Source organism: Ahaetulla prasina, chromosome 3 (genome assembly GCF_028640845.1).
Source record: "Ahaetulla prasina isolate Xishuangbanna chromosome 3, ASM2864084v1, whole genome shotgun sequence".
NCBI classification, from domain to species: domain Eukaryota; kingdom Metazoa; phylum Chordata; class Lepidosauria; order Squamata; family Colubridae; genus Ahaetulla; species Ahaetulla prasina.
Genome location: NC_080541.1, coordinates 179,463,407 through 179,478,357, shown reverse-complemented (window position 1 = coordinate 179,478,357; position 14,951 = coordinate 179,463,407). Strand labels below are relative to the sequence as shown.

General features: G+C 40.0%; 1 protein-coding gene across 1 annotated transcript in view; it reads right to left on the bottom strand.

The window, feature by feature from the left end:
- EPS8L3 (EPS8 like 3) overlaps positions 1–12,490 on the bottom strand; it is a 33,036-nt gene extending 20,546 nt beyond the window's left edge. The window contains exons 1-9 of the mRNA XM_058178076.1: positions 12,369–12,490; positions 11,417–11,499; positions 10,235–10,299; positions 7,693–7,757; positions 4,975–5,133; positions 4,537–4,686; positions 3,348–3,424; positions 3,122–3,237; positions 673–767 (exon numbers count right to left, since the gene is read on the bottom strand). Of these exons, the coding sequence (XP_058034059.1) occupies positions 673–767; positions 3,122–3,237; positions 3,348–3,424; positions 4,537–4,686; positions 4,975–5,133; positions 7,693–7,757; positions 10,235–10,299; positions 11,417–11,457 (768 nt within the window). The 5' untranslated portion in view covers positions 11,458–11,499; positions 12,369–12,490. The remainder of the gene's footprint in view (positions 1–672; positions 768–3,121; positions 3,238–3,347; positions 3,425–4,536; positions 4,687–4,974; positions 5,134–7,692; positions 7,758–10,234; positions 10,300–11,416; positions 11,500–12,368) is intronic.
- Positions 12,491–14,951: the final 2,461 nt, after the last annotated feature.

The window sequence follows — 14,951 nt, the reverse complement described above, 5'->3', positions numbered from 1 at the left end:
AATTTCTAGAATATCTTGTAACACTTTCTTAGAAGTAGTGCTTCATGATTACAATCTCTGTTCATTAAAATATTCAAATTCAGACTTTGTACCAACAACAATGGTTCCTATACTCAAACAGGAGATTTCTAATTGGGGTTGAACTAAAATTCACATACTCTCCAGACAATATGGTTAACCTAAGGAGTTGGGTATTTCCAATCCCAAATAAATTGGGAAATATCTTCTCTTATACACTGTTCAAACCTGGGGTGAAATCCAGCAGGTTCTAACAGGTTCTGGGGAACCAGTAGTGGAAATTTTGAGTAGTTCGGAGAACTGGCAAATACCACCTCTGGCTGGCTGCAGAGTGGGATAGGAATGGAGATTTTGCAATATCTTTCCCCCAGGAGGGAAGGGAATGGAGATTTTGCAGTATCCTTCCCCTGGAGTGGGATAGGAATGGAGATTTTGCAATATCCTTCCCCAGCCACGCCCACCAAGCCATGCCCAGAACTGGTAGAGAAAATTTTTGGATTTCACCCCGATCCAAACTATGTGGTTTTCTTGCCCTACCTGTTTAGATAACAATATCCTGCTCTCCAGTTCCTACCCTCTGGAGACATAACAGGGAAATATGCTTTAGTGTGGGCCAGCAGAGAGATGGTATCCAAGAAAGGATGGAGTACTTACAATTTCTATATATTTATCCTGTGACATCGGGGAGAGTTTAGGATCTTCTTGATGTGTTTCATACTTCTGCTGCTGGTCAAATTGCCGTTCAGCTTCTACAATGTTCAATAATCAATGTGTCTACAACTTATCAATAATGCCCCAGCTAGCTGACTTTCCATTTCAATTCCCTTGCCCCAAATGTGAGTAACCCAGTTGCTTCTCAAAAAGGATACCAAGGGGTAAAAGAGATAGCTGTTATCACATAATGAATGTATATCACTTAACCCTGAATGTCTTATATTAGAAGCTGTGAAAATCCATTCTTAGCCGCTGCTACTAAATCTTGGCTTCTAGATCCTAGGCTCAATCTAGAAACATACCCAGATTGCACTCTGGAATGTTTTTATCTAAATTTCCATTCCCTGACTTGCTTTTTGACTGAATAGAACCATCTTTTTCTGCATTAAGCTTGAATCTGATTGTCTAACCCATAACTGACAATGGATTTCAACAGCTTCCCTGATTTTTTTTTAAGGAAACACATTACCGGAAGCTATCAGTTTACTGGTGACACTAAATCTGATCTTTTCAGAACATTTATCCCAATAATTCCATGCATATATTGAAAAGCAGCGGGAGTTAAGATAGAATATTGAAGAAAACTACAAGCAAACGGGCCATTGTTGAGCAAGAGTTTCTAAACTTGAAGCACTAAACCAGGGGTCTCCAACCTTGGTCCAGTAGTGGGTTGCTACCGGTTCTCCCCAGTTCACAAGAACCGGTAGTAAACATTTTGAGTAGTTCGGAGAACCGGTAGTAAAAATTCTGCCTGGCCCCACCCCCAATCTATTGCTGTCTCCCGACTCCAGCTGATTGGCTAGAAGGAAAAAATCAAGACTCACTTGTTGAAGAAGAGGGGGGGGAAAAAAACCAAGACACCGTCCCTTTAAATTGAGAAGCCAAGAAGCCTCCCAACAGATTGGCTCGCTTCTCAGCCAGGAGATCGCTTGGCAAAGAAGAAGGGGGGGAAAAAAACACGCTGTCGCTTTAAATTGACAGAGCGGCTAGAAGCTCCTTTCTGGGTCAGCTGAACAACAAATTGGATAAGAAGAGGAATTCTTACATGGTTCAATGTTTTTGAAGTTTTGGGGTTTGTGCAACAAGGGCTTTGTGTTTCTAAAAAGGTGATTTTGAGCGATTTCCATTGTGAATTATCCTGTCTTGAATGAGTTTTCTGCCTGCTTGTAAATGGAGCCGAACTTCCGGCTTCCACTTTCTATGATTAATTAATTAATTAATTAATTAATTTTGTCACACAGTATATATAAGCATAAGTATGAAATAACTATACAATATATAAGCATATATATGAGTATGAGTATGTAATAACTATATTAATTGGATATAATGAAAGGAAACAATAGGACAGGAACGGTAGGCACATTTGTACTCTTATGATCTCTAAGCACTGGTAGCTGTTTTCTGCTTACAAAGTTTCCTTTATGCAGCTGGCAGGAATATGGAATTCCAGGCAGGTTCCTTGCTAGCAGCTTGATTATTCCTTAATTATCTGGGATATTTTATTTGGGAAATGAAGAGGGGGGAGTTTAATTCCTTCCCAGAACAGATTAGTGGGGTGGGGAGGAAATGGGGATTTTCACACTCTTGGGCAAAGCATTTCCTCCTTCCAGTGGTCCATGAAAGTGCATCTATAGCAGAGGTATCTAACCTTGGCCACTTTAAGACTTTAAAAAAGCTGGCTGAGGAATTCTGGGAGTTGGTCCACAAGTCTTAAAGTGGCCAAGTTTGGAGACCCCTGATCTCCAGGTGTATGTAGGGGTATGCAGATAATAAAGCTGAAAAAAGGTGAACAACATTTTTGCAGAACTATAGATACGTTGAGGCTGGGTGTGACAAGGAATGGCTGGGAGGGGAGGGGCCAGGCGAGGTACCCCTTGACATGAGAGACATTGAGTTGGTCATGCCTACCCAGTCACATGACCATCAAGCCACACCCACTGTCACATGACCATCAAGTCACGTCCACAAAATAAGCCATGCCCACAGAACCGGTAGTAAAAAAAATTAGAACCCACCCCTGCCTTGGTCCCTTTAAGACTTGTGGACTTCAACTCCCAGAGTCCCTCAGCCAGCAAAGCTGGCTGAGAAACTCTGGGAGTTGAAGTCCACAAGTCTTAAAGGGACCAAGGTTGGAGACCCCTGCACTAGACTCCAGTTCTACTGTATTCACCATCCAGCGCATCCAAAATTGGAAACAGTCCAAGAATAATTCAAGCCTATTATACACCTATTCCATATAAATAATCTAATTCTCTCCTTTGGTCATATTTCCATGTGCTGTATATTAAGACAATAGACACTCCCTCCCTCCATCTTTTTACTTTATTTAGCATGCATGTCTTCCACTGGTAAGCAACATTCCAGCAAAAAGGAATTATACAGTTACCATTGAATTCCGTGTAGCGTGGGTCCATGTCCCAAGGAGAATCATGAGGAATTAGTGTGGTGTTACCAACGTGAGGTGCTCTGTTTTGCCGATTCAACACGTTCTCTAAGTTCATTCTAAATTATAATAATAAACCTACATCACCATCAATCATCATGTCTTGAGGTAACCAATAAAGCATTTGCAATTGAAACTTAATATTGCAGATGTCCAACTTTTCTGTTACCTGAGCATATCATGATTCTGACATTCAGTTCTCCATTCCTCAATAGCTTTCTGTATTTTGGTTTTCAACAAGTCAGCCTAAAAGAAAGAAGAAGCAGTTTTCAGGTTTCTCTAGATTCAGACCTTCCAACTTTAAACTGGAATGGCTACTGTTATTGTCTGATATAAATTGTTCTCCACCACTATGACTGTAAAAAAGATGCTGAGACTCTAGAAAACATACAAAGAAGAGCAACAAAGATGATTAGGGAACTGGAGGCTAAAACATATAAAGAAAGGTTTGCTAGAATTGGTTATGTCTAGGTTAATGAAAGAAATGACTAAAGGTGGCATGATAGCAGTGCTCCAATAACTAAAAAGGCTGCCACAAAGAAGAGGTCAACCTATTCTCCAAAGCACCTGAAAGCAGGACAAGAAACAATGGGTGGAAAGTAATCAAGGAGAAAAGCAACCTGGAACTAAGGATAGATTTCCTGACAGAACAATTAACCAGTGGAACAACTTGCCTTCAGAAGTTGTGGGTGCTCCAACACTGGAAGTTTTTAAGAATAGATTGGACAACCATTTGAATGTTTTCCTATACCATTTCTTTCACAGAAATGAGCAGAGGGTTGGACTAGAACAGGGGTCTCCAACCTTGGCAACTTTAAGACTTGTGGACTTCAACTCCCAGAATTCCTCAGCCAGCAAAGTTGCCAAGGTTGGAGACCCTTGGACTAGAAGACCTCCAAGGTCTCTTCCAACTCTATTATTCTGTTATTCTGTACTATCCTATGACAATAGAAGCACTGCAGAATATTTCCTTTGGCTAACCTTTTGATATTTATGTGGGATGTAGGACTCATCCCAGAGCAAATTATTTCATAAGATAATAAGGAACTAATTTCTTTTTGCTATTCACCTTATGTTAAACACTAGGAAGACAGTATGCAGAAGGATTTGGACTACAGAAGGTTCCTCACATGTTTATTAAAATCTGACAATCAGTGTCTTGCTGCCAGAGGAGAACAATTTCCTAATTCTCCTAGTGGCATAGATACAAATGAGATTTGTTGGGACTGCTATATTTTAAGCAAAGATGTCAATTTCAGATATATTACATGTGATTATGGATATCAGAGGAACCTGCAGTTTGTCTCTAGGCCATCTTCAAATCTGTCCCCTCCAAATTAAAGAGATGCTGTATTTACCCCAATCTGCTCGCATTGAAAGAGCAAGATACTAGTTTTGTGCTGGTTGAATTCTTTCACAGAAATAGCCAAGATGGAGTTGTAAATACAACGGTTAAGGATGGCAACACAATCCTGGATATCTTCCAAGGGATAGCAGTCCAGCTCTTCCTGCAGGCAAAAAACCCAAACACACAGGATGTAACAGAAAGGACCATGTCGCCGCCTTCCAGGTCCAAAGAAAAGGACACAACTTTTTATGCCAAAAATCCATGAGGAACTTGAGTATACAGTAGTTCTTTGCCATTCCTTGGCATTTTAAATGTCTTATTTAGTAGCAGTATCATGGCTACCGTTCAGATATTTAATCTCAGTTGTCCCAGGTACCCATCCCAGCTTGTAAGAAAATATGGCAATGCAAATTGGATGTGAAATAAAGTATACAGAAGCTCTGTTTACCTCAGCCTCTATGTCCGTCAGCAACAATTTGTTCTCCTTGATCTGCAAAAGCATGTCTTGGCCCCACACATGGCTTTGGGCATCCATCATTTTGAGCCGCTCAATACAATTCTCTACATTGTTGATTTCTTTGCCATCAATAGTACAAGTCAAAAGATGCTGTGGATCAAATATGGACTTTGGTTGTTTAGTGCATAATCTAAGTGTACATGTAACTGTTGTAAAAGGATCAGTGTATAAGAGACACTAGGAAGTACTGCTGCATATAGAGCATATGCTATTAACTTCAGTTGGTTCGGTATAATAAACAGCAACATTTTTCAAATGATTAATTTATGGTGGGAATTTTGTTCAACAGAAACAAAGCATAACTCATTAAACTATGTAGACAATCATTGATTACATAATCGTTTAATATTTACAAGTAATTTAAAGTTGTTATATTACTGTAAGAAAGAATGAAAAAAGATTAAACATTAAAGGTAGGGAAATTAATATTTCATCTACAGGAAAACACTTCTAAATTTATCTGATTAAAATTCAGGTGATCAATCAGTTAAATATTAATCACTCAAAAGATATAGGCTTCTAATGCTGAAATTCGGAATAACTTTCTATCAGAAGAAGAGGCCCCAGTCTCTTGCAGATATTCAGACAAATGTGTACCAGAAGAAATGAGTTCTCACCTGTGGCCGTATGTATGCAACATGCTTAGCCAGGCTAATTACATGTAGCTGCATTCATTCAACATGAAACTCAAATGAGGGTGGGTGGGATTGAATAGCATGGTGTGAAAACCAAGGCTGTTTGGTTAGTTTGGGATTCAGTGCATTATTCAAAGAAAATAGAATAGTTCAGTCGTCAAATTAAGCATGTTGTGTGAATACAGCCATAATAGGCTTTGCCCTAATTTATTTTCATCTGGATGTTGGAAGGCAACCTCTCAGTATACAGGTAGTCTTCACTTCTAACTATTTGTTTAGTAAGTGAAGTTACGATAGGACTCAAAAAGTGACGAGAGTCAATTTTCACACTTATGGTCATCGCAGTGTCCCTGCAATCACATGATCAAAATTTGGCTGCTTGGTGATCACCATGTATTTACAAAAGTTAATGTCAGGGTTCCAAGGAACACCCCCAACGAAATAAAGCTGACAGTTACAGTGTCCTGGGGTCACATGATCACCATTCACAACATTCCCAGGGGACTTCCAATGTTGTGGTCTGCCAGCAGCCTGTGGTGCTGGCAACAGAGTCGGACATCAATGAGGCTGAGGTGAGGCCAGGGCCATCAGAGAGTGAGGTGCGGACTCCAGAGCCTCCAGAAACTGATAGTAGTGAGGCAGAGGAACAGGAGGAGCCTGTTCCTAATGCACACATGAGAAGAGCTGCCAGAAGGCAAGAGCAGCTCAAGCAAAAAGGACAACTCGGGAGTAGGGCCAAGAGATGATTGGCCCCTCCCATAAGGCTTAAAACAGACCAGCACCGGCATTTGAGCTTTGCCAGAAAACAACATTGGTAGCTTCGTCTTCTGCTTCATCTACGTCTTGCCTTTATTTTTGTGACTTGTGAACGTTTGCCAAGAAAGGCCTTTGGCAGTTTGCCTAATTGGACCAAGGTTTGCAAGATAACTGAGGAATTTAAGTTGGGAGGAATTTGCGTTGGGAGGAATTTGCTTTAATTTGAGTTGAACTATGCTGAGAATGAAGTAATTCTCAGATGTTCAAATAAAATTATTGTTTTTTCACGGACTGAGTTTCCTACTACCTACTTGGGCTTGGGTCACAACACCCAACAGGCAAAGTCAATGGGGAAAGATGGATTCACTTAATAACCTCATGATTTACTTAACAACCATTGTGATTTGCTTAATGACTGTGGCCTAACAGGTCATAAAATAGGCCCCATCTCACTTAACAGCTGCCTCATTTAGCAACAGAACTTTCTGTCTCAATTGGGGTTGTAAGTTGAAGACTACCTGTATAATGAAGGTTGAAAACTTACTAATTTATGAATGAATGGTAAATTAAAAATGTAAAAGTTAAGGATGTTATTTAAGGCTGAGTTTCTGTTCTTCCCCATTCTGAAAAATCACTTGAATTTGAGGTTAGGACCAGAGAACTGGCAAAGAAAAAGTCGTCCTGCATGGGAAACACAGGATTATGGAATAAGACAAAATCTTTTCAAGCATCATATTTAACTCTGTGTGCAATGCAGGAAGTCCAGAATCAGAGCGTTTTGAACCAATGGCTAAGTAATCTCCTCTTCAGGAAGATCAACACAAAAGGATCCAAAATTCTTTAATTGAGCAATGGATGAAGTTTATGTAGAGCAGGAGTGTTAAACTCAATTTCATTGAGGGCCGCATCAGGGTTGTGTTTGACCTTGGGGCAGTGGGGCAGAGTGGGTGTGGCCAGGGTGGGTGTGGCCAGCTCAACGTCACTCGTGTCGAGGCCACCTCTGGTGGCCCAAGCCCTCTCCCAGAGAAAACAGGCTCCTGAGCTCTGTTTTTGGTTGTGACGCTTCCTTCTGCCAGCAGTTCTTCACTGTTTCCAGGGCGGCCCCGCGGCCCAGATCTAAGCACCCCATGGGCCAGATCTGGTCCCTGGGCCTTAAGTTTGACACCCCTGACTTAGAGCATAACTGCTAAGTGCACCCATCTTCTGCAACTGAGAAGAATGGCAGGGACCTTTCTGGGCTTCCAAAGGTTTTTCCTACCTCCACCCGATGCCGGAAGTCATACTCAGCCTTCATTATAGTGCTACTGTACTCTTTCCTTTGACCTGTGAGGGGAAAAAAGGTAGAATTCAACTCCAGTTTTTGCTTTAAGTATTCATTAGGAGGGCAATCAGGTCACAGTTTGTAGTGGGTACCACAGAAATGATAACCCAAAACCTCAGAGAAAGTTTATGTCCTGGAAGGCAGGGGAGGGCAGGAGTTGGCTCCACTGACCTTGGTTTGTCCAGGAGTGCTTTATGTGCCAATTAGAGGGAATTAATAAGGGGAGGGGGTTGTTTCTTTTTACATCAGAGAAGATAACAGAAGGAGGGGAAGCCTCTACTTCTCTAAACTATTTAATGCCTATGAGTCAGCTGATATTCCTCTCTCCCATACAGAGTGAGAAAGTACATGGCACAGGGCCTGGTTACTTGAGGGATTGCCTTTCTCCCATATTATTTTACTGGCAGCTCTGATTTGACTAGGTTGGCATGCTTTGGGTATCTTTGATTAAACAATGCCATCTATTGGGAGCACAGAAGCACAGCTTCTCTGGTGCAGCATCTGCTCTGTGGAGCAGTGGTGGGTTTCACATTTTTTTTACTACCGGTTCTGTGGGTGTGGCTTGGTGAGCATGGCATGGCTTGGTGGGCGTGGCTTGGTGGGCGTGGCATGGGAAGGATATTGTAAAATCTCTATTCCCACCCCACTCCAAGAGAAGGTTACTGCAAAATCCCCATTTCCTCCCGATCAGTTGGGACTCAGGAGGCAGACAATAGATGGGGGTGGGGCCAGTCAGAATTTTTACTATAGGTTCTTCGAACTACTCAAAATTTACGCTACCGGTTCTCCAGAACTGCTCAGAACCTGCTGAAACCCCCCTCTGCTGTGGAGGGAGGTTTCCCTGAGAGATTCAAATGCCCCCCCCAATACTGGTGTTTCAAAGGCCTATTTTCCCAGACCTTTGATGAGGATTGGCATCCCTTTCTTTCCATTGTTTTGTCCCTATTTCAGTTTGCTTTCTCTGCCACATTTCTTCCTTTTTGTGTTGTTTTATTTTTTTTATCTTTCCTTATTTTTAAATGTTTTCAACAATTTGTAAACCATCCAGAATCAGATTTGGTAGTTGGGTAGCAAATCAATAATTATAATAAATTAAAAAAAAACACCTGGGCAAGTCATTAGATACACAGCTGGAATAGCAGACTGGACTCAAGCAGAACGAAAAGTCTGGGATAGCCACGCCAGAAAAATAATGACAATGAATCATGCCCTTCATCCATGAAGCAACGTTGACAGACTTTATTTACCAAGGAGCATAAGTAGGCATGGAATATTGTCCAGATGGTATCAGAGGGTTGAAGAAATAAAAAGAGCATTGGAGGAATATCTGATGGACAGTGAAGATGATGCACTGAAGCAATGATACAATGGAGGGTTACCGAGTACTAGATAGATAAAACTGGTCTACAAAAAATACCAAATAAAGAATAGAAAAGAGACATGGCAAGGCAAAGTATTATTTAAAAAGCAGACAAAGCAGATAACAGCAAGACCTGACAATGGCTAAGAGCAAGAAAGTTTTAGAAAGAGACAGAGGGACTAATTCTGGCTGCACAAGACCTGACCTTAAGAAGATAAACATCTAAAGGCCGAATTGTGAAGACAGCAACAGACAGCAAATGCTGCTTCTGTAAAGAAGCTGAAGAAATAGTGAGCCACCTAGTTAGCTGCTGCAAGAAGATCACATAGACTGACTACAAACAATGCCATGATTAAGTAGCAGCAATGAAGCACTGGAATAGCTGCAAGAAATACCATTTGCCTACAAGCAAGAACTGGTGGGACCACAAAATAGATAAAGTAGTATAAAATGAAGAAGTGCTCTGTGAGTTTAGAATTCAAGCAGACAAGTACCTGCCACATAATATCCAAACTTAACAATGGTTCATAAAAATGTGGGGGAAACCCATCTGGATAGTGGAAGTTGCAGTACCTGGAGACAGCAGAATAGAAGAGAAAGAACTGGAGAAAATCATGACAAAGATATATGCAAACAGAAGTGGAACAACAGTGGCAAAAGAAAGCAAAGATAGTAATAGAAGCATTGGGTCCAATTCCAAAACATCTGGGGCAAGACATGAACACCATCAGTATTGACAAATCATATGTAGTCAATTGCAAAAAGCAGCTTTCCTTGGAACAGCTTACATCCTTTAATAATCAAACAATATCTGCCTATCCTAGGTCCTAGGGAAGGACTTGATAGGTGGATAAAAACATCAGATCCAGTCTAAACATCTGGTTGACAGGGTGACAATCACCACCACCACCACCACCATCAATCATCTTCATCATCTGGTTCCCTCTAGGCTATTTCTTGACATAAAAGAATTATACTCCTACATAAGAAAGTAGACAATGTGCAGATGGTAGCTACAACTGCATTTTTGCGCCTCTGATAAAAACAAAAGTTATTTTAGGCCCCTAGGATATGATTCCATTTAAATGATCTGGAAAGAGGAAAGCAGGCTATTCTTACGGTAAATGGCTTTGCCACTTGGCCTGGACATGCTGTTGGCTCTGTTGAAATCTGTTCCAGAGTCACTGTGGAGAAAAGAAAACAAGGCACATGGATTTAATTTTTTAAAAAAGGTCTGCTATTCACTTATATTTCCTTATATCTCAGTTATTCCTCTCCCTCCCATCCCCCACTCTCTGTTACTACTGAATCAGGAATTTTAGTAAGTTCCAATAATAAAAATTCATGATTCTGGACAAAATGAAATGATCTGCTCTTTGAGATGCAGTGGGAGCTAAATTTCACTTAAAATGTCTAGAATCCAAATCTTTTTGATAAAGACTTTTGACAAAGACTTTCTAGAATCTGCGTCTAGACTAGAGACTAGTTTGCTATGGCAAATTCTCTGTAAGATTGAAATATATAGGAATAAATGTTTAAAATTTATATTAAACTATAACTTAAAAGAAAATTTCTATAAAATGATATATCGCTGGTATTTAACTCCAGATAAGTTGCCAAGAGTATATAAGAGTATTTCAAATGAAGGTTGGAACTGTAAATGTAAAGAAGGGACTTTTTATCATTTATGGTTTTTATGTGATAAAGCAAAGAAATATCGGAGTAGGATTTATATTTTAAAATAGAAAATTTTTAAAGTGAATATAAAGAGGAAAACAAAGACTTTTCTTTTGGGTTTAATGAAAAAAGACCTGGAAAAAAAATTCAGAACTTTGATGTTATATATGTTGATGGAAACAAGACTTCTTTATCACAGAAATGGAAGGTTACCTTGATCCCCACAATTGATGAAGTTAGCATAGGTGACTAAACTGACTGTTTTGATCAAGGAAAAAGATACAAATGCTTTTATTTCTACTTGGAAACCATTTCTGGACTTTGTGCTTGAGGTGGGAAAAAAATGAAACTTTGATTTTGGGTTTTACTGATTAGATAGATTAGATAGAAATGGCTACTTAATAAAATTATGTAAAAGTAAAAAGTTGAGGTTTGATGTTATTGCCTTGTTCTACTGGACCAAAGAGAGCTAGAAGTCAATGCCTTTTTTTTCTTTTCCCCCTTTTCTTCACTTTTCCTTTTCCCTTCCCTATTTCCCCAACTATTTACTTTTGTATTTTCTTTGTATGCTATATGACAAACTAATAAAAATGATTTGAAAAAGATTTAAATATATAGACTTACTCCCAGTAAGCACCATTCCTATAGCTGAAGCGATCTTCCATTCTGAATTCAGATTTTACAGTCTTGTTCACCAGCCAGAGTTTCTAGCAGAGATGGAAAGCCATATAAATTGGATTAATAAATAAATATTCAAGACCTGCATTTTAGAAATAATTTCTGCTATTGTGATTCAAGCATTATATTTCTTCTCAACATTCTAAATAGCCAGACCTTAACTTAAATTTAATCATAACTCTAAAGAATAGCACTTTTGCAGAAATTTGGTAGCACGGTCAATTCATTTGCCCTGATCATTAATCTGACTGGTAGCAGGTTTCATGTTCCCAAACTTTAGGGCATACAGCCTGGATTTTAATTGGAGATTCCAGAGACTGATTCCAGGACTTCCTGTGTGCAAAACCTGCTATTCCTACCAAGCTAAAAATCACAAGATAGTCATTCCCTCAAACAGGGGGAAAAAACCCACCAAAGAATTTGTTTTATATGCAAATAATTTTAAAGCTTTCTTCCTTGTACATGCTTCCTAGTACTGGTGCATCTCTTTTCATGGCCCTCAATATTATTACATTTTTCCTTTCTACTTGAGACCTTTCACCCTTCTTAAATTATTGTAAAGAATAAAATTATTATAAGATAAAGATAACTTCCAGTTGACTTGTTGGCTTTCTTCTCTGCGTTATGTAGAGCACTCTTGTAGGACTTTTAAAATTCTTTAAAAAAAAAATCCTAATCTGGTCAATAGACCTGGAATTCCCAGGTGGTTTCTCCTTCCAATTATTAATCTAAGCAACCTGGCTTAAGTAAGATTAGCCAAGATCCATTAAAAGTTATTGAAAAGATCAACATTCTTTGAGGCTGGGTTTGGCTCTACTTATGAACAAGTGAACTTGAGAAATCAGTGCTATTATTCCATCAAGAGGGGAATGAAGTAGGATTTAATAAAGCAGCTTACCTTCTGAATTGTTGTGGTAACAGGTAGTTTGATAGAACGAACACAGGATTTCCCTCTGCTAAGCACAGAATCAGAAAAAAGACCACAGAAAGAGTTGTGTCTGTGCCTGGAACATGGTTTCAAGTTCAGACTTTGGCCCTCTGTTCAAAGGAACATTAATACACAAAATAAAGGGAAGTATTCAGAGAGCCAGAGGGCAAATAATAGGCATTGAAGTTTCAGTGCTGCATGACGCAGGAGTCACACCCTGCCCTTTGGTCTCTTGTCTGCACAGATAAATCATCCATCTCCTTATGTGCTGAACCTATCAGAGCTACTGGAGAGCATCATGGCTTAAAAAGAAGGTAAAAATTTACACAAACTGACAAAAGTAAGAAAAGGAAAAGAAAAAAGTCAGAGAGACAGCTGAAAGTTCAAAAAGGGAAAAGTAGAAGAAAAATAGAAAAGAAGAACAATACAAAGAAGTAGCTTCTTTATAGCAGTTATAAGTACAATTATAAATTTCCCTTTTAGTCTACGATTACCATACACTCATTTCTTTCTATAATCCATCCTGCTTAATCATCAAAACCATAAATCATAAGTTCATAGTTTTCTAATTCAGGCAAAAAAAATCTATAAGGGGTTTCCCGTCAACATATTGTTTTGTCTCTGGTCAAAGAGGTCAATTTAGCCATTTTAGCAAGTTCCAGCCTTTTCACCAACCATTCCTCCATTGTGGGTAATGTTGAATTTCCCCCTTTTTGTGCATAAAACCATCTTGCTATGATGGGCACTTTTCTTGAGGCAGTGGGGTTTGAGTCCTCATGTTAAGATGAGTTGTGGGGTTAAGATGCCGTTCAATTGAATTTCTCCCTGAACTCCTTTGTTCTGATCCTTGGACTGGTGTGGGAGTTCCCTGATTTATGGTTAACCATTACACCAGCAGTGGCTCATTGGCTGACAACCATAAATCATTGTGAGCATATTGCACCTGTCTTGCAGAGCCTTTATCGATTGCTGTTGAGCTCAAACTATTAGCCTAAGTTATAAAGCACCATATGGCTTGGCCTCTAGCTATTCTTACGAGTACATTGTCAATTAAGCATGCCAGGTCATGATAAACTGATGGCAAAAATTGTGTCCCCTGAAGGAGAACACTATGAAACTGAAACAGTTAAGCACAGCTTTAAGCTTTCTTAACTGCGGGCTGAATATGAGATGTAGGCAATGACATTGGGATGCGTCAAATAAAAACTGTTATTAGTGCATGCTTATCCTGCAGTTAGGAGGATTGACGTATGAGCCAATAATTTTTCCCAGAGTTATCCAACCCTTGTTATGTGAAAAATAACAGGTGCGAGGATACGTTTTATATCTTTTCAGTGATGACTGGGTCATGCTGTATTCCACAACAGTAGAAGTACTTATGTCGTGTCCCACTCCTCCGCTGATGGCCGGGTCAGGGAAATCCGAATCAGGCTTGCCTCTGCAGCTCTGCCCAAAGTCCTAGCAAAGTCCTCAGAGCAGGCAGGAGACCAGTAAGTGACTTCAGCAAGATAAGTTCGACTTTGCCTGACTCAGAGACTGCCAGAAAGCAGATCCTTTATATAGGCCATGGGGTGTGGCTCCATGACTCAGCACTCATTAAGGCCTGCCCCTCCCTTCCTTCTGTTGCCTCCGCCTATCCAATCTTCTGATGCGAGGGTCACTCCAATCAGCTGTTGTTGGAAGTAAACTTTCCTCAGGCTCACATGCTGTGGAGGAGGGGGAGGGGTCTAGCTGCTCCGTTTGCCTGGGCATGGAGCCAGGGCTGGGGCCGGGGGATTCTCCCTCCTCTGCAGCCTGCTTGGGCATGGAGCCAGGGCTGGGACCGGGAGGTGCCCCCTCCTCTGCAGCTTGTCTGGGCATGGAGCCAGAACTGGGGCCGGGAGGCATACATTCCTCCATGTTCGGGAGCAGATAAGCAGACCCCGGCTGCGGTGAGAGCGGACAAGACACAACAACTTAAGGTTTTATTCTAAAGTGGTATAAAAATTAACATATATATATAGAGAGAGAAATAAGGGATAATGGGACAAAAAGATAAGGATAATTAAAGAAAACTAGAGGGGAAAATGTAAATAATAGAGGATTACTGATATGAAGCTGATGTAAAGAAGGAGTATATGTTTTATGTTAGTGTTTGTTATGTCTTGTTTTAAAAAATAAGTATTTCAAATAAAAAAAATTAACATAGCCACATAACATGAGACAACAATTAAAGAATATTAAAACAAGACACCAATTAAGAAGACTTTATATCCTTTCTGATAGACAGGGGACCCTAAAGAGTTGATGGCAGGTGGATTCCTTCAAAGCCAGCAAATGTGCAGCATTCATTCAGTTAGGTCTACATCTAATTCCAGGGGGGTTTCTGATTATCTTATTAAGCCTCCTTGCTTTTCAATCGTTTAATCTCAGTTGGTTACTGGTGGCAATAGGCCACCTCGAAGTTGAGGAGCATCTGTTTCTCAAGGTTAATTGGGATTGAAGATGAGAAAGATCATCCTACTTACACAGGTGTCTCCCACCAGACGCAATTTAGAGCAAAGTAAAATATAT